This window comes from Leptonotus elevatus, chromosome 6 (assembly GCF_054856555.1).
Source record: "Leptonotus elevatus isolate MCC_2025b chromosome 6, RoL_Lele_1.0, whole genome shotgun sequence".
NCBI lineage: Eukaryota > Metazoa > Chordata > Actinopteri > Syngnathiformes > Syngnathidae > Leptonotus > Leptonotus elevatus.
The window spans coordinates 26146650-26166953 of record NC_141244.1 but is presented as its reverse complement, the minus strand read 5'-3'; the positions used below and the strand labels follow the sequence as shown (position 1 = coordinate 26166953).

Genomic DNA, 20304 nt, shown 5'->3' with positions numbered 1-20304 from the left:
TCGGTCAACACTGGACAGTCGCTCACATTCACGCGCGCACACGCACACACACGCCGCCACTGTTTGCGGACCTGAAAGACGAGCATTGTCACATCAACGCGCGCACACACCAACCCTTTAACCTTCACAAAATAGGATGCAAAATATGCAGATGCTGATCCCACACTGGCACGTGGATTCGAGCGCGGGGGTGGGGGTGGGGGGGGGGGGGTGGGGTGGCTGGGGGTTATATAAACAAGTCGCAGGACAGATAACGGACGGACGGACGCATGCGGTCGGCCGTGACACCGCGTTGGGATTATCGCTGTGTTTATAGATTAACCGGCAAAAGACGGCAACGGAAAGTTTGTGGAGTGGAAGCGGCGGGCCTCGGATCGACCGGCGGATTGGAAGGAGGAGGCGGGATCAACTCTTTTGCGGGGATCATATTGGAAGTTTTTCTTTCCTGGCGAGTCAGCGCAGTCGAAGTGAGATCGGTGACGATCCGTTGGGGATTATTTTCTATGTTGAGGGCTTGTCGGCTGTTAAGAGCTCGTCGTGTTTGCAACGGCATGCAGAGCAGCAGGACGGTGCCAGCCGTGTTCAGGGTGCTAACGCTTTAATCCCCAACCGGGGTTCGGGTAGTGCTCAGTGAGGTGCTCGGTGAAGCTCACACGACAGAAAAAGTACAAGGTCCATACGTACGCTCAGACTTCAGCCAGATCACGTCTTGACGGCTCGCGCTTTTATTCTGCCTACGGTTTCAGAAGGCAAATTCACAAAAAGACGCCTCCAGACGCTTCCGCTCTTCTGCCCCCGAATCGGATTTTGATTTAACCCCGCGCTCTCCGCAGTTGATCAACCGCGGCGAGACGCCGCATCTCCGGAGACGCGTCCCGCTTCGGGCTAGCGCCTCGAAGGAACGCCGCGGATCGGAAGAACGGGGGCGTGTTCTTTTGTTGCCCCAGATTCTTTAGTCCTCCGGGGGGCGCTGCTGCTGCGATGCATTCATCTGCTGTTCCAAAGTTTGCATGCAGGCATCGTCTACGGAGATAAAAACCCGCCTCAGCTGGAATCGTTCTTGATGTTTTCCCCGGGTGCGCGCAACTAGCTCAGGTTGGACTGTAGTTTACATTCAGAGTTTCGTTTGATGGCATGCAATGCCGTATACGTCACGCACACACACAAATAGGCGGGCCCGGCTGTGTTGTTGTTGTTGTTGTTGTCTGGCTGCGCTTCTTCTACATTGTTCGGACGTGTTCTAAGTAGCACAAACTCGCCGTTAGAGCTCCTCGCTCTTACCCTCCTGGTCAGTTACTTTTGTGAGCGCAGCAGTGCTGTTGAGCGCAAATTAGTGTGTTGTTTTTTTTGTGCGTCGACTTGTTAGTCTGCAGCAGAGCAGGCAGGGTCACAGAGGAGCCATTGATTCTAAAGTGCACATCAATACACAATGAGGCCCGCTCGGAGCTCTGTCTTCAGCCGCCGCCGCCGCCACCGCCGCCGCCCGGCTCCCCTCTCGCTGGCCCTGCGCAGCTTGGTCCTGGTCCCGCTCCTTCTGGGCTTTGCTCGTAAGTCCCACACGCACACACATGCATCCCTATTAAAGCAGACGTGCGCTATCGATTCCGCGGGGAGTCATTATGTGGCAAACAGGCCGGAGGAAGAAGGAACATAATGCTGGCACGTACGCGTTCGATCCATATTAAAGCACGGCTTTGTATTGGAGTGGAAAAATGTGTAATTACCCCCAGCGCCGAGCTATTATTTGCTTCGGCATGAATGCTTGTGTGCAACTTCTCGCCAACAGTTATTGATAAAACTCATCAATTAGGATTTTTTTTTTCCCGAGATAAGTTGGTATCGTTCCAATTACAGTTTGGTGGGCTTGGCAAACTTTTGCTTGACTTAAAAAAAAAAAAATTTAAACCAGTATTTAAAATAGTTTATTTTAAATGGCAATGTAAACACATTTTGTTATTTATAAATGATTCAATTGTATAACATTTTAAATTGTGTTATTTATAACTGTCAAAATAAATGTTAACTGCCATGTTTTAGTCGTAAAAATATGTTGGATGCAATACATCACACTGGGGCTTACCGCGCGCTGACTACAGGTGCTAGCTGCCAGCTAGCTTGTGAGCTAGCAGGTTTGCTCGTTCGCGGTGGGCTCAACTTTTTGCTCGGTGTTTTAGTGAACACTTAAGGTAAAGTCAACCGTTTATTTAACTCGGTGGCACACATCTTTCAGCTTGTGGCTCACATTACTTGACAAATATTTGAGCGCGACTTCATGCTAGCTATTTACCCGCCATGCTTTGTGTTCCAACATTTACGATGTGCCTGAATAACGCAAAATGCACACCACTTGGGAATTTAAACTGAAACTGAACTTAACACTGAGCTATTCTTTAAAAAGTGGAATCGACTCAAGATGTATTTTTTTTTTTGGGGTGTAGGCATAGCTAGCTAACTGTCGTAGTAGAAATGGGCTAAGAAGTCATATCTAAATAACTCTGTCCATAAAAATATTTATACCATGAGAAAAACTTTTTGGGGGTCATTTAATCTATGATTTCCCATTTACATTCTTATTTCAACAGACTATTCCAGTTGTGTGTTATTTTTGTGCTAAAATACGGTTACAGTGGATTCTTGGGTCAAACCTAGCATTTGTCAACTCTCTTAGTCTTAGTTAAAATTTGAACAGCCTTCCTTAAGAAATGTTACAGTTATTGAAGTGAAAAAAATAAGACTGATTATTTATGTATGCTCCCTTAACTTTGATAACGAGTGACTTTCTACTGTTATCTTACTACACGTTTGAGCCGTAATTCACTGAGCAGCCAGTAGAGGACAGTTTGTATGCTACACAGCTGACATGTAGGAATAATTTCCAGTTCTGTGGTCGTTATCCAATTTTTTCCCCCCTCTTTACCATCATTAGTCCACCTTTGTTGTAGTGTCACTCACACAAAAAAAAGCCCCTCTAAAAAGCAAAGGCCACTTGCTCACTGAGTCCTCCATTTTCTATTGAACTTTGCGGGAGAGCCTTCCACACACACATTTGCGCATACAAGTCTTCAATAAATCTCACTTGCATGTTCTTGGACTGTGGGAGGAAGCCAGAGCATCCAGAAAAAAAAAAACTCAAGCGCAAATAAAGAGAATATGCAAATGCCACAACGGGAAGGTCCAAACTGAGAATCGAACCCGGGACCTTTCTGTTAGGCAAACGTCCTCATCGCCCGTCCACTGTGCTGAAATGTCACCACCAGTATTTCATTTTGTTCCCACAGATTAAATTGAACACCCTATTAGCTATTATACCCCTCGGTTCGAGCTGTTCGGTTATTGATTTTGGAGGTAACAAAGTGTCAAAGCCTTGGCGGAGGCATCCCAAAAGTCACAGACTCTCGCTATCAGTGACTGACAACCATCATTTGTAGCAACAGGTCATTATTACAGTATGTGTGTGCTACAAATATTTATTCATTTCGATACGTCCTTTTATCTTAATGCAAAATGTCATATGTAGGCTGAGGGATAGAATCGTGTACACATGTAGATAAAGTAACAATATTCATAGGCATGTATTTCATTTTATTTTTTACTGTGACCGTCTCTATTTACTGTCTATCCATCCATCCATCCTTTATTCTTTACATTATATTTAATTATGTCATTACCGTATGTCTTTAAAAAAAATTACAATATTTTAGAGTGCTGTTCCTTCTAATACAAAATGTATATTTTAGTATTTTAAGGCGTTGGCATTCTTTGTGACCTTTTTTTTTTGTCTGTAATGTGCCATGAGATTTTTCAAATGAAAAGGTTTGGAACCGTTTTAATGCAAGCTAAATGGTGCTGCAAAGGCCTGTAAAAATAAAAGAAGAAGGAGGATACTGATGAAATATGCGTCTCGTCTGAAATGTTCAAGCTGCCAGTAATTACGCTTCAATTGGGATTAGGAAAAGAGAGAATATTAAGACGGCAGCGTATGCCCAAAGGGGCGAAAGGAGACGGTGGGCGGAGAAGGGAAGGCAGTCAGATATGAAAACAGAGAAAAAGATAATATGATATAGCGACAGCGGACATTTTGCCAGGCAAACGGAGAGCATGTTGAACTGGGAACGAGTGATAGAAAGCAGAAGATAGAAAGAAAAATAAAGGGAGAAAAAGGGGTGCTGCATGACAAGAAGTTTTGACAGGCGTCAGAAGGGAGTGGCGGCGTTCTGCTATTAATACCCGCTCTCGTTATTTACACCGTTTTTTTTGCAGCTTCTCGCGCTGTCACCCGTGTGAGCGTCTTCCGCCGAGTTGAGTATTTTCTGCTAGTACAATCGACAGAAGGACTTTGTCTAATGTTGTATGGATGGAGCAACGTCAGGGGTTGGCTGCTACGTCTTGGCAGTCACTTGGCATAAAGTGTTCACTTGTTGCCAAAATGCCAGCTTTGTGTTTGCCCTTCAAGCGTGCACACAGAAACAGAACTTGAGTTGTGCAAAGGCATTTTTGGAATGGTGTCAAACAATGTTAGTGTTGTATTGCAATTTATGTCAAGTGAAACTGGAGGCCCCCGCACATCCATCCGCTGACTACCGCTTATCCGGTCCAGGGTTTTGGTTGAGCTGGATTCTCGATCTCGAGGCAAAGTCCAGAGTGGACTGATTGCCAGTCACTCAACAGGACACACATAGACAAACAGCCATTGAACTCACAATTGTGGGTAATTTAGAGGGGAATTGAATAAACAGAAGGAAGCTGGAGAAAAGCCACACAAGCCACTGCACACAAAAAAGACCCGTCCGAGAGTGGAACCCAGATCCGTTTGATTCTGGGGACGGGACCAGAGCAACTGTGGCAGTCCAGTGCCCAGAAGGATTTGTGGTTCAGCGCCCGGTCCCGACGGTCTGCTGTTAGAATTTTCCTTGTGCAAGATGCTGAACCCGATATTGGCTCCGGGTCAGCAGAGTAAACGAGAAACTGTTCTCAATTGCCTTACCTGGTAAACCAGAAGAAAACTGAAAACATACACAGTGGAACTGAAGCGGAAATAATAAAACACAGAGAAACTATTATGGACCAACGGCAGACATTTTTGGTCTTAAAGATGTTTAATATTTAAAATTGCCGGCCCTATTACCAAGACACATCTACTCTTAACATGCTTCAGTCCACAGGAAAATCTTCTCGGACAATCTTAGAAGGCATGAGATAGGTCGTTTGACGTCCTTGGTTAGGAAGGGGCAAAATCGGGACAAAAAGAACTGGATTTACATTTGTAGCCGGCCTTAGGCTCCTTGAAGACTTTGAGATTTGGAAAAGACCCTTGGAAAACTATCATCATTTCACACCTGGCTCTTTTAAAGACAAGTTACAGAGTTTTGAGTCACAGCTGAGCCACAGTCTGAGATTTTACAAAGACTTTGAATTTTGAGGGGTCACTATTTACATGACTAGAAATAGATTTTTAAGGCACACAGTCACGTTTTTGCCGGTGTTTCCAAACGTTTCCCACTTCTGGTTTTGTTCAAGAGGTTGTCGGTTGTGCTTGATATTTCTTGTGATAATATTGAGCATATTTGACGTTGCCGTAAAGTCACTGCTATGAAAAGGACTGATCGAAAACAGCTGAGATTACCGTGACGGGAGTCACTCCAGTAAAACTGTCAAATTTGCTTCTGACTACTTTGAGTTCTTAGTTTGAGATTCTGAAAATCGCGAGGCGCAAGTCCAGCTTTAGAATGTTACCAGATTTACTGTAGATCACAGGCATGTGTTTGTCTTGAAGCGGGAATAGCGGTTGAGTCCGGTGTGCTGAATGTCTCCGGAATTTCCTTTAAAGCCGCTTTTGGTACGTGTGCAGCGCCGGTGGGCGGCCATTGTTGCGGCCTTGTTGGGAATTTGAATGAGCGGCGGACGGAAGGACAGAGGAAACGGGTCTGCTTTGCGAAGGGTGAAGACGGGGTAATGCCACGGGTGGACAACAAGATGGAGGCTGTGATTGAAACGTCGCCAGGCTGGAGGAGGAAAACAAGACGAAGGTCAACATGAAAAGCTGCGAGGAGAATGAAGCGGGATGGGAATTTAAAAAGGATGGAGGGGGATAGTTGAATTATTTGGGGATGGGTGTTGGAACTATGGAAAATTTGGAGGCCAATAAAAGAAAATGCATTTCATGCGAGGTCACGAGTGAGCAGAAACAATTTGATGCTGATTCGGCTGATTAGCTTTGCCATCGTCCTGGTGTTGGAGAGTTTCTCGAGTTTGTCCTCGTGGGTGAAGTCAAAACAAACAGAGGGGAGGGTGCGAGAAAAGCTGAGCGACTGCCAATTAAAATAGGCCAAAGCAGAGCAGAAGATGAAAGCGGGGGAGGGGCTGGGGAGAAGAAAAAAAAAAGCAGCAAGATATCCACTCTCCCCTCATTTTGTTCCGTCCTCTTGTCCCGCTCGCTCCGTCCTCGCTGCGCTCTCCCGGCTCGCCGTGGAAGCGCCGCGATTATGCCGCAGACTTGAGCTGCAGAACAAATCACGTTGAGCACAAGCGTGCGGGGCAGAGTACAAGGCAGGGAGAACGATTCCCACTTGGTTCCCTGCTTTCCCCAAAAAAGAAACGAGAGGGAAAAGGAGGCTTTTGTGCAAAATAAAATGTGGGCCGGATGGCGAGGTAACGGAGTGAGGAGACCACAGGGGAGTGCTGCGAACGTTTAGCACATCACAAGAAGATGAGCTGGATAGGAACGATGCACATCATCAGGATATGCCTTTAGCGTGGATCCGCAAAATGTATGTTCATTTTTGGCAATCTAAAATATGATAGAAAGTCTTTCCAGAAGAACAAGAGCTGCTGTCGCTCCAACAAGAGGAGCCAATTCCTTATTTTCTATCACTTTTTCCTGTAACTGCCTGCTATCCTACGACTTTATCCACTTTTGGATATGACAGCAACAATCAAAATCTCGTAGCAGATCTTCCAAGAAGACTGGAAACGGTTTTAGCTCCAGCAGGTGGAACCAAATACTTTTTGGGGTCAATCCATCCATTTTTATTTCCTCTATACAATGAGTCAATATAATCTACAAAATCAAGTTTTCTTCGTTTCCTTGCGGGATTTGGCCAGACAAAACATCTTCTTTCACAGTATTATGTCCCAATACTTTTTTCCATATCCCAAAACCATTTTTTTCCTTCTCAGATTGATGTGAAACCCTTTCGGAATGTTTTTAATTGTCGTTATAGGAGATGATGGTCGATAGAGGTAGGATTTTTTTGTAGCTCCGAAAGGAGGAACCAACTCCATGTTTTCTATCCATTTTCCCTTTCTGCAAAGTGTCATAGCCAAGTGTCCCAATACTTTTGCTGTATTGATGAGAAAGGTTTCCTAAATTTCCATCTTAAATGAATATGACAGGCATCCAAAATCTTCTTGAGAATAATAAGAAGAATAAAAGCTTTTGCTAGTTCCAGAGTGGAACCATGTCCGTATGTTCTTGAATTTCCTTTTTTTTTTTTTTCATATCATTTCGTACCTCTGCTTTTGAACTTTAATTGTTGACATTTTAACCTTGGAAAAACAGATGGGGCCGTTTTAGACGTTCGTACCTATGTGTCCTAAATCTTTTGTCCACCAAGTGTTTCTCAGGTGTTTTAATGGCGGCTTGAGTGGCATCGAGGTGAGCTGAGAGGACGACAAAAGAATGAAAGGATATGTTAAGGATGATGTTTTATTTATAGAGCGAGCTCCCCCCACCACCTTTCTTTGCTCTGCATTTGATTGGCAGAGTCCACCCCCCCCCCCCCCCCCCCCAAAGGAAAGAAAGCGAGATGAGAGATGGCATGAACATTTTTGGCAGGATATGCGGTTCCAGCTGCGGCGTCTGCGTGGGAACCAAGACGTGAACCGTCATTAACCTGGAGCAAGCCTCCATTTTGTGCTCCACAGAGGCTGGCTCGCTTTGTCCACTCAAGGGATGATGGGAAAATTGGACGTTAGGGTGGTGGGGGGGGGGGGGGGGGGGAGATGGCACGGGTGACCCGCCTCCCCCGTGAGACCGGCTCGGCGCTGTTATTGTTTGAAATTAAAAGCGGTAATAATGCAAAGGGCCGCGCATTGTCATCCCCTCTGCATCGATTCTCTTGTAAATCCTCGGCCCGCCCGCCGAGGCAACACGAGCTCCTGGCCGGCCTCCAGTAGGAAGATAATGAGAGATAATGAATAGGAAAGGTAGTGGCGGCGGTGGGGGGGGGGGGGGGGTGGATGCGCAAGGGTTCATTCGGGGCACTCTGACACAGCACATCTCTTATGTGGACGCACTCTCAAGGATGGAGCGAGGCGGTCACTCAGCTGTCCAACTCAGGAGCGCGCTTTGAGAATTTACAGACACGGAGAGCGGTCCAACTGGCCGCTTCCCAAAATCACACCCCGCCCTCCTCCTCCACGCTTCAGCCCAGGCCGCTTCTATATCTTCCCCTCTATCATCCCGCAGCATAATCATTGCGTAACCCACTTACTTGAAAAGTATGCCGCCCTCAAAACTACAGACGAGCATCATAATCGATAATTAGGACTCGATAAGGCACTTGACACGCACTGCCTCCAGTGCTACTCACGCTGGTGTACGGCGGGGTGCGAATGTTTGGTGGTGGTGGGAGGGGCCGTAGGCGCACACTGGCAGCCACGCTTCCTTCCGTCAGCCTGCCCCGGGGCATCTGTGGCTCTTTAAGTAGCTTTCCGCCACCACAGTGTGAATGTGTGAGTGCATGAATAATGGATCCGTTCCATCGTAAAAGCGTCTTTGAGTGTCTAGAAAAGCGCTATATAAATCCCAATGCATTGTTATTAAGTTCACAAATTTGAACCCTGACCTATAGAGTGACGTTTCAAATCACGTTTCCAAATCATTTTCTGAGCCTCGGCTGGAGACACCTGCGCCCCGATTGTTTATTACCTCCTACGCCAAAGGAGGCGTAGGAAAATATCATGCATTTGATTTTGCCTTTAATATCCCTGCAATATATTTGACTGCACAGCGTGAACTTGTTCTCAAAAAAAAAAAAATGTCATAAAAATAGCATATAAATAAAAACAACCAGTATAATATGTACAATACAGAATCCAGTATCGGCTATAGTGACACCCATGCACAAATGCTACCAATATAAAAAACGAATATAGAGCAGCAACCATATCTGGTACGACTGTATTATAAAATTGCATCTAGCCGACCAGCAAAAAAGATAAACGTACGGTGAAAATGAGTGATCCGATTTTTTATTTTTGGGGGGGAGATATAAGCCGTCGTAATTGTATCCTTGCTACGGTGCTATAACCCTGGACACAATCGATTTTTCAACTCAAAAATGGAGCAACCACATGCACGTATTCCTTATCCTCTGTGAAAAACGGCTATTATGCTCACTTCTTTGTGCTTCGTCTCTACAGAATTTCTGTAATAAAGTGAGGAGAAACACGACAGGTAAGCAGAGCTGCAGAGTAAATGTGACAAGAAATAGCGCGGAACTGCCGATGTGTAGTAAACCTGTTTTATTCGTAAGTTTGTTTGTATGTATTTCAGAGTACGTTCAAATATTGAAATGCATACTCGTGAAGGCGCTTGAATGCGATTGGGGAATTACTTTTGTGCATGCGAGTCGGGAAAAAAAGCATTTGGCCAAATTATACCAATATGTTTTTTGAGAATTCATCAAATTAAGTAAAAGCAAAAACATTGTTTATTTGTAACTTCTCCGATTTATTATTATTATGTCTGCAGTGCATGCTTTGGGGTTGGCATTTTTTTTTCCCCCCCCATAATGCAACGTGGTATTATGGGATTTAAGTTTGTAGCATTTAGCCTAATTTTTATTTGCGAGTATGTTTCGAACGTATTTTCAAGTAAGCACGATTGGTCAAACGTACTCGCCAGTCAGACATCTTTACTCCGCATTGGCAGTTCCACGCTTCCGTAAAAGGGTGCGTATTATTATTATTATTATTATTATTGATCCTTGGGGTAGTTTGACAAAAGTTCGTCATGGACATCTGGGAACTGCTGAAAATATAAGTAGACCAAATTTTCATGATGCAGTACATATTTGTGTTTCATGCAAATATGTACAAGATGTGAAACGGGTCATTCGGCTGAATCTGTATCGTGATGAAATATATATTCACCGCTTTTAATAAATGTGTCATATTCCATCACTTCTTGGTGGGACACTTTCCTTAATTTATCAGGCTGTGAATAATATGTGAATTTTAATGAAGGTCATCATTCAGTGTGACAGAATGCAACGCGGAGCTGATTGAATTCCTTCGCCTTGGTGGAGGTTCTATTGAGCGCCGTCTCCAACTTATGACCTGCAGTAAACTACTTTGTGTTTGAAAAGGATTGATATGTATTGCTGCTGTAAATAAAGCCTGTTTTTTTGGCGGCGTTTCAGACGGGGGGTGGGTGGCGTCTTTGAAATACTGCCCCCACTTGGCTGGAGGGAGAACTTATTGATGGTATATTGACGCCACTCGGCGTTCTCCTTTTGTGTTGCTGCTTGTGCAGAATTTTACGAGAGGCGCGCATTTCATCGCAGGTCAGATTAATTGCTGGTGTCGTACAGCTTGCTTCCCTCCATTTTTTTTTCTTCTTCTTCTTCTCTTCCCTCGCTCTCCACGTCTCGCTGCGCCTGATCACAAACTCGTGATGTTTGATTTGGAAGCGCCGCCTGTAAAAGTAAATTGCTGTGCCAGCTGCTTTTATCCACGCCGGCGTGCGTCATCGCACTTATATATTATACCCCCCCCCCCCCCCCCCACACACACACACACACACACACACACACACTCTGATGGCACCAGCTGCATTATTATACCCTCAGCCATCGCTTTCTATAACTGGCTGATTGCGTTTCCTGCGATGTAGCTCCGCCTCCACGCTACACCTGCATTTGTCGGGATCCAACTTTTCTGTGATTGTCGCCACTGAAACTTTTGGGGGGAGTGCTGACGGCATGTACTGTAGTGGCGCCCCCTTGGGAGCAGGAGGGGCAGTGCCCCGCCAGCTGGCGTACATCTTTAAAATATTTTAAACTTAAGACAGAGCAAGGTTATGGAAGTCATTTTTCTTTGGGTTGGAAAGATGTAACAGAAGCAGGGAAAATCAGCAATTTTTTAAAATGTATTATTATTGCATGATAGATTTGTGTTTCAATTTGGTTCTTTGCAATTTATTATATTGCTATTGAAAGACACATTGAAATTCTTAAGACCATGATAGATGCAATTGTATATATTTTTTTAATTTGTATTTTTATATTTTTATTTTGTCATTTTTATATTTTGCATTGTTGATTGTTTTATTTTCAATTTTTTATTATTTGTTTTACAATTATTTATTATTTATTTATTATTTATTTTCATTGTATCTCGTCACTATCCAATCAAATATTTGTCTTTTTCTTTCTTTCTTTTTTTCAGAAAGCCCAAAAAACTCATATTTGTCTTTTTCAGATAAAAAAAAAAAAAAACGACCACATTCGGTACTTGAATGTAATTCGAATACATGAATATAAAAGAATGTAAGAGAATTTGGAAAAGCCCATCAGACATGCTTTTTTTAAAAATGTATTTTTAGACTCTTTTCTCTTTTATTTTTAATAGGCATGGGTGAGTCGTAAGTACTCAGCCTTATTTGGTATTGGCCTGTTGTGGCTGTTTTTACGATCAGGAACTATAAAATTGCAAGAATGGAACATTTCCATTCACTTAAAATGATCTTAAGGAAAAATGCTGTACTGGAATATACTGTATAGGTCTTTCTTTAAAATTATATATATATATATATATATATATATATATATATATATTAATATATATATATATTTATATATATATATATATATATTAATCAGATCAAACTGTAACTTGAGAATAAAGGATTGCTTCCTCAGTGATTAGGTAGCGATAAATCTAATGATAGCGAGCAAATGCAGCCTGTGTTGCACTTCGAGCTGACTTTGACATCTTGTTTTGTTTTCCCTCTCACTTTGTAATTCATGCCCTGAATTTATTATCCATATCCGGTCACCTTGTCATAATCCTTCAATTGTTGTTTGTCTTGTAGGGTGGTTTTAAAAAAAAAAAATGTTTGTTTGCATAATTAGATTCACGGTGTTGCGTGGATAGTCTCGAAATGAACTCGGCCTCTGCGGACTGCGTTAACGAACCCCTTTTAAGTGCTCGTCGCCACTTACAAGCAATTTTGTATACAATGGAAGAGTGATGTATTTCCATCCCCTAATTTTCAACTCTTTCCTCTTCATTACACGCAGTCGATCTTTTTTGCGTGAGCGCTGACAAGTCACTAATGGGAGAAGAGACGACGCGCGGCGGCGTTGAACTTGTCAAGACGCAGAGCAGGGGCGACGCTAATGTCTGTTCCGAACAATGGCGGCCCAACTTTGGGGTCTGCCCGGTCGATGAGTAATAACAGCCATTAGGGAAATAATAGCAAGCGAGAGAGAGATGTCAGGTGGTGATGTCACCAAAATGGAGGCATGTAATGAATGGACTTGATCATGGCTATAATTAGTGGCAATTGTCAAGATGGTCTTCATTGTTGGCTCATTTTTGCATATCTTGCTTCCTTCCACATATGAAAACGTATTCGTGCTTGATTAGGGATTAAAGATTGCAATCTCGAAGAAAGCCATGCAGATAAATGATAGCGATGTCAAAGTCGCTTAATTGCAATGGGTTCGAGTCTGCGCACACACACGAAAGACGCACGCTGGCTGCTAAATTTGTTTTCTTTGTCTGTGAGCCAAACGTTGCAATCTCGTTTGCCTGTGAGACAAATCGAAAGAAAAGGAAATAAAAAGAAAGAGTAGGTTTAAAAAGTAAAGCAACGCAATATATTGATCAAATGCACAATAGTCAAACAAAAAAGAAGGCATGAATAATATTTGTGTCGGTGAGAATATTTAAGACTACGCTTTTATATTCATGTATTTTAGAAGTGTGGGTCTGCCAATGTGGAATAAAAAAAAAAATCAGTAAGTATATTCAAACTATGTATAAATACTTTAAACGTACGTCTTTGCAAATGTGTTTGAACGTATTTGTAGGCCAAATGATACAAACTTTCAAAACCATCAATTTGGAGTTAGAAGTTTTCTCATCAGAAAACTCCAAAATGTTTATCGCATCACAGCATCAAATTCATTTTAAGGAAATATTTGTTGTATGTTTTATGTACAAATCCCTTTTTTTTTTTTTATGGGGATCCATTTGAAGAAATACAAAGCAAAACGTTCTTCCTTTTCTGAGCAAAGAAAATATTTTTCATAAACATGTTTTGTCCTCTTGGCCAACATTGACATCATCCATCCATCCATTTTCTGTACCGCTTGTCCTCACAAGGGTCGCGCGGGGGTTGCTGGAGCCTATCCCAGCTGGCTTCGGGCAGTAGGCGGGGGCACACCCTGAACTGGTTGCCAGCCAATCGCTAGTGATGGCAAAATGAAGCTTCATGAAGCACTTGCGATACTTTTTGACTCCTCAAGATGGCACTCATGATTCAAAGATGCAATGCAAATGTAATCCATTTTCATTGCACTTGCCTTTATCTTTAAACCAAGAGCACCATCTAGAGGAGTCCAAAAGTATCGCAAATGCTTCATGAAGCTTCATTTTGCCATCACTACCAATCGCAGTAACATTGACATCATACATACTCTAAAAAAAAAACCTTCTTTTGAAGTCCAACTGCGGGGCTCGGCATCCATTGTGCGGGGTGGGGGGTGAAGGATTGAGGGGTGGGTGCGTGTGGGGGGGGGGGGGGCGTGGCATGCGGCCCCAACAACAAACATGGAGCACACTCTGATCAAACCGTAATTAATCTGCGTCGTGGTTACGCCACTCGGCTTCAAAGAGACGCCCCCCCGCTGTGTCGCTGTCTAAATACATTTGGGCAGAGTTGGCGTTTCATGGGGGGGGGGACATGCAAGAACGGAGCGTGTCCGCGTGCGTGCGTGTGCGTGCGTGTGTGTGTTTGGTATTATAAGTCTATGCTGCAACACTTTCATATGCATACAGGTGTGAAAATGTCACGGCATTTAAATAGCCATCTGTCATTCGTTGGCTAGCGAGTAGCAACAGCTTGATTTTATATATATATATAAATATATATATATATATATATATATAAATATATATTTATACATATAAATATATATATATATATATATAGATATTTATACATATAAATATATATATATATATATATTTATATGTATAAATATATATATATATATATATATATTTATACATATATATATATATATATATATATATATATGTATACTTTTGGGTCCCGCCGGTTGAGAATCACTGCTAGCAAATGCTAATTTTAGTTTTATTTGACTCCGAATTGTTCGCTGCAGTGCTCATCACCGTTTCCTGTTATTCTAACGATCGTCTTTATGAACCCAAAGACGCATCCGGTGTTCTCTTTTACGGTATCTCTCCTTTCCTCTCATGTTGGAATCCGTACGACGATGAATAGCTTGAAGAGCGGAAGAAGGTCGACAAGTGTTTTGATTTTTTAAAAGGTTGCGTTGGAAAAAAAAAAGTGTCAAGTGAACTTTTTTGCTCCTCTTCTGTGTCTTCTTGCAGCGAGTTGCCAGGCGGTGCAGGCGGAGAACGTCACCGTCCTGGAGGGCGGCACGGCCCAGATTTCCTGCCGTCTGCAGAACTACGACGGATCCATTGTGGTCATCCAGAACCCTCGCCGGCAGACGCTGTTCTTTAACGGCACGCGGGGTGTGTATTCGCGCAGGTGCACACACGCAGACGCGCGCGCAGCTGGTATGTTGAAAACGCTTGCTCGAGGTCGCATTGTGGCTCACGGAGTCGCCTGACGTGAAGTCGCGTTACATCACGCGCGTGACGTGAGCTGATGTGTTACGTGCAGTTGCGGCCGCGTTACGGGAAAGTCGCATTACGTGACGTCGTGTTACGTTGAGATGCGTTACGTGGAATGTGTGTTGTCTGAAGATGGCGTTAGCTGCAGAGGACGCTAAGGGAAGTTGCGTTGCGTGAAATCGCAATGTGTTAGGTGAACTTGTGCTTTGTGGTTTCGTGACATTTGTTACGTGAACTTGTATTATGTTTTTTATTTTTTTATTTTTTTATTTATTTATTTTTTTTATTATTTTTTTTTTCTCTTTTTTTCTTTCTTTTTTCTTGTTTTTCTGTTTTCTCTGTTCTTTTTTCCTTTTTATCTTTCCTTTTTTTCTTTTTTCCCCTTTTTTCTCTTCCTGAACTTGCATTATGTGAAGTCACGTTCCATGACGTCGTGTTGCTTAAAAGTCACGTTACATAGAACACTGCGTCATGTGATGTCGCTTCATGAAGTTGTGAAGCTGCGTCGTGATTTTTTTTAAGTTGGCGACGTGCAATTTGTTCCATGAATTTGCGTTACGGGAAATCAAGTCACGTTACATAAAACATTGCATCATGTGAAGTTTTGCTCCATGAAGTCATGTTACGTGAAGTTGAGTTGTGTTAATTTGCGGGAATTCACAATATGTCGTGTGATGCAGGAAGTTGGTTACGTGAAGTTGTTTTATGTAAACTCACATTACATAAAGTGCCTTAAAGGTGCATTGTGCAGTTTAAAAAGGTAAGACTGTTTTCCTCTGACTGCACCGATCAGCTTTTATCTTCCCTTTATAGTGGAGTGTGCAGACTTTGCACACTCCACAGTTTCTTTGGGCAGGGAAGGGGCGGAGTTTTTCTTTCCTCGTTTGAAGTCATGTCTTCGTTATTGAACTGTGGCTGTCGCTTTGAGATCACGCACGCGCACCATGAACAAGCCTGACACAGATGCTGCAGTTACGCTTTGGGCCAGAGGTGGCAGTGGCGAGTAAAAACGTGACAAAACACATACAAAAATATAATAATATATATATATATATATATATACATATTTAAAAAAAAAAAAAAAAAAGAGCAATGATGATGACATTACCGAATGAACAATACTGAGCTCTTTAAAAAAAAAATATATATATATATATATATATATTTTTTTTTATAAACGTGACAAACTACACAAACATGTATTGCGTTACATTATCTGATTTGTGTTACGTGGCTTTGCAAATTGCAAGACATATTTTGTGTGTTAAGCTGCAGTGTGGTAATCTGGTCATGTGATGCTACGCTAGTAAACTTTGGTGATTTCCTGAAGTTGCCTTGTGTGACGTGACGTTGCATCACGCAAAGTTGCGATGTGTGCACCATGAACAAGCCTGACACAGATGCTGCAGTTACGCTTTGGGCCAGAGGTGGCAGTGGCGAGTAAAAACGTGACAAAACACGTACAAAAAAAAAATATATATATATATATATTTAAAAATAAAAAATAAAAATAAAAATAGCAATGATGATGACATTACCGAATGAACAATACTGAGCTCTTTAAAAAATAAAAAATAAAAAAATATTTTTTAAACGTGACAAACTACACAAACATGTATTGCGTTACATTATCTGATTTGTGTTACGTGGCTTTACGTTGTGTTTAGTGAAATTGCAAGACATATTTGTGTGTTAAGCTGCAGTGTGGTAATCTGGTCATGTGATGCTACGCTAGTAAACTTTGGTGATTTCCTGAAGTTGCCTTGTGTGACGTGACGTTGCATCACGCAAAGTTGCGATGTGTGCACCATGAACAAGCCTGACACAGATGCTGCAGTTACGCTTTGGGCCAGAGGTGGCAGTGGCGAGTAAAAACGTGACAAAACACGTACAAAAAAAAAATATATATATATATATATTTAAAAATAAAAAATAAAAATAAAAATAGCAATGATGATGACATTACCGAATGAACAATACTGAGCTCTTTAAAAAATAAAAAATAAAAAAATATTTTTTAAACGTGACAAACTACACAAACATGTATTGCGTTACATTATCTGATTTGTGTTACGTGGCTTTACGTTGTGTTTAGTGAAATTGCAAGACATATTTGTGTGTTAAGCTGCAGTGTGGTAATCTGGTCATGTGATGCTACGCTAGTGAACTTTGGTGATTTCCTGAAGTTGCCTTGTGTGACGTGACGTTGCATCACGCAAAGTTGCGATGTGTGCACCATGAACAAGCCTGACACAGATGCTGCAGTTACGCTTTGGGCCAGAGGTGGCAGTGGTGAGTAAAAACGTGACAAAACACATACAAAAAAAAAATATATATATATATATATATATATATTTAAAAATAAAAAATAAAAATAAAAATAGCAATGATGATGACATTACCGAATGAACAATACTGAGCTCTTTAAAAAATAAAAAATAAAAAAATATTTTTTAAACGTGACAAACTACACAAACATGTATTGCGTTACATTATCTGATTTGTGTTACGTGGCTTTACGTTGTCTTTAATGAAATTGCAAGACATATTTTGTGTGTTAAGCTGCAGTGTGGTAATCTGGTCATGTGACGCTACGCTAGTGAACTTTGGTGATTTCCTGAAGTTGCCTTGTGTGACGTGACGTTGCATCACGCAAAGTTGCGATGTGTGACACTGTGTTACATTACGTTGCGTTATGTCTCATTCCAGTTGTGTTGTTACATGCTGTCAAATTCTTCAAGACACGGGGGAGAAAAAAAACAACAACTATTAGCTCCTCACAAATGAGAGAATTGTAGCAATCATGTCTTACATCATTTACCGTGAAGCAGAAAAAAAGCTTGCCGTTTTGTTTTGTGGAATTGATTTTGGCCTGTTCCTGTTTGGGTTGAATTTCCTCGGCCTCGAGTTGAAACTGTTCCAATCCTGCCGTTTTACAGCATCGACCATGAAGCAAGAAACAAATTCATCACCCTCCAATTTATTCTGCACTTTCTTTTAACACCTTGAATTTGTAGCGGTTGCGCACTCCACCGCGTGCACACCGAGATGCAAAATGGCTTCACTTTTGCCATTTGAGCCTTTCCTCATTAAAAAGATAACCAACGAGTTAATTGAGGTGACTTGTTTTATTTCCCAGCCAAACTATGTGACTGCTTTTAAAAGGACGGTCCCGTGCACCGTTAACCCCCCAATGATGAGTTGAGGACGCGCCGCATCTCTTTTTATTAGAGCACGGCCTTGCTGTTGCGCTAGAAATTGTTATGTGACCGCCGTTAGATTCAGCGGAGAGCCTCGGGTTCGGTAAACAGCACTTTCCCCCCCCTTTTAATCACTTCTTCTCAGCAAGCTAATGTAGCCTCTGAGCGGCGACGCGTACGAGGAGAAAATCATGATGTCAACTCAAAAGCCCGCAGAGCTAAATATTAGCGCTTAACATTAAATGTCATTTAGGATATTGCTTTTTATTAAAACGATGTTTCATCTCCAAATTGACTACATTTTGCATCACCGTTTCGTGCTTGTCCTTTCGGCCTTCTTCATATTGTAAGTCCTTTCTCCAATGGTTTTAATATTTAATACAAATTGAATTTCGCAAAATGAGTGTGTATTTGTAACCTTACCAAATAATATATGGACGTCAGTGCCTCGGAACACTTTTATTTTGAAGTTGTTCCCGGCGGCGTGTCGAGGCGCAACAGCCGACTCGGCTCATCTTCCGAACCCTGTTTTTGGGGTGTGTTTATATTATTGACGTCAACAGCGCAACGTCATCCTGAAATCACCGTTCAATCACCAATTAAGGGCGGCAAAGAAAAAAAGACTCGATTACACCGACATTGAATCGCACGACGACGCCTGTTGCCAGAGTTTAGCGGCGGCTAAACATTGTTAGTGGCTAGCCGCGTTAGCAGCTATCAGTGCTCAAGTGCGCCCATATAAGGTTTGTAATATATATATATATATATATATATATATATATATGTATATATATATATATATATATATATATATATATATATATATATATATGTGTATGTATATATATATATATATATATATGTGTATGTATATATATATATATATATATGTGTATGTGTGTATATATATATATATATATATATATGTATACATACATATATAAATATATATGTATGTATATATATATATATACATATATATATATATATATATATATGTATGTATATATATATATATATATGTATACATACATATATATATATATATATATACATATATATATATATATACATATATATACATACATATATATATATATATATATATATATATATATATATATATATATATATATATATATATATATATATATATAAACTGGTCTCATCTCACATCCCGGAGGTTGTGGGTTCGATCCCAGGTCATTGCGAGCATGTCAAAGTACCCTGATTAAGTTACTGAACCCCCAATGTTGCGTCATCATTCGGTCAATGAGTCGTAAAACTGTCAAGCGCTTTGAGGGCCTTATAAGGTGGAAAAGCGATATATATAAATCAAGTGCCATATTTTTCCTTTCATTTCTGAATACCCAATTATTCGATCGAATTTTCAGTAGGATATCCGAATACCCAAATATTCGATAGCTGCATCCCTAAAATACAGCGATGCCTTGAGATACACGTGACCCGTTTTACGAGGTTTTCGAGATACAAACTGTCTTTTGGCAGATTTTTTAAATTATTTTTTTTTACTTTGCCTTGCATGCAAATATTTATAAGCGCTCCATGAACTCAACTTACTTGTGTATGTAAAACCCCCGCATAGGCCTCAGGGAACTCGGCCTAGCTTAACGCTAACAAACGCTGCAAAAATCTCTGTTTGAAAACGCCTACGTTTGTCACTGGATTCGACGAGACTAAACCACACACATCAAAAATCCAGCGCTGTTCAATTTGTTTCTTGATTCATTACTTCAAAAAAATTTCAGCTGTATTTTCGTGGCTCACACTCCGTATTGCAAAATGTTTGTTGCGCAAATGAATCTGGCGTTCGTTTCATGTTTTCAGCACTTATTGTGCGTTCCTGCATGTGGCTACATACAGGTCATATTTCTATGAACATTTTGCCATTAAATATGCATCAGTTTTCGATTATTTACAGCGCATTACGTTCCCGGCTGCTTTCATATTCATCGTCACTCTCGCTCCGTCTCGTTCAAGCGTTTCTAACGTGTTGATTGGTACTAAGTAGGCAGACACCCTCGCCCGGTAATGCGTCGGTTTAAGTGAATTAATGCTGAAGACTCTCAGCACAAGAACATGAACGCCAGACGTTAAAGAAGATGAAGAGGGCTTAAATGGACGTTCCCTTCGCCTCAAGTCATCTCAAACGATCTCGCACGTTGTTGCAAGAGCAGCTTTGGCG

General features: G+C 41.6%; 1 protein-coding gene across 4 annotated transcripts in view; it reads left to right on the top strand.

Moving 5' to 3' along the window:
• The window catches only part of cadm4 (cell adhesion molecule 4), a 218695-nt gene that overhangs the window by 156040 nt on the left and 42351 nt on the right, over positions 1–20304 (top strand). For 2 of the 4 annotated variants that reach the window (XM_086079367.1, XM_086079370.1), the window contains exons 1-2: positions 265–1547; positions 14650–14796. In XM_086079367.1, the coding sequence (XP_085935493.1) occupies positions 1430–1547; positions 14650–14796 (265 nt within the window). In that variant the 5' untranslated portion in view covers positions 265–1429. Of the gene's footprint in view, positions 1–264; positions 1548–14649; positions 14797–20304 lie in introns of those variants that run through there. The other 2 variants (XM_086079368.1, XM_086079369.1) reach the window with 2 other exon arrangements.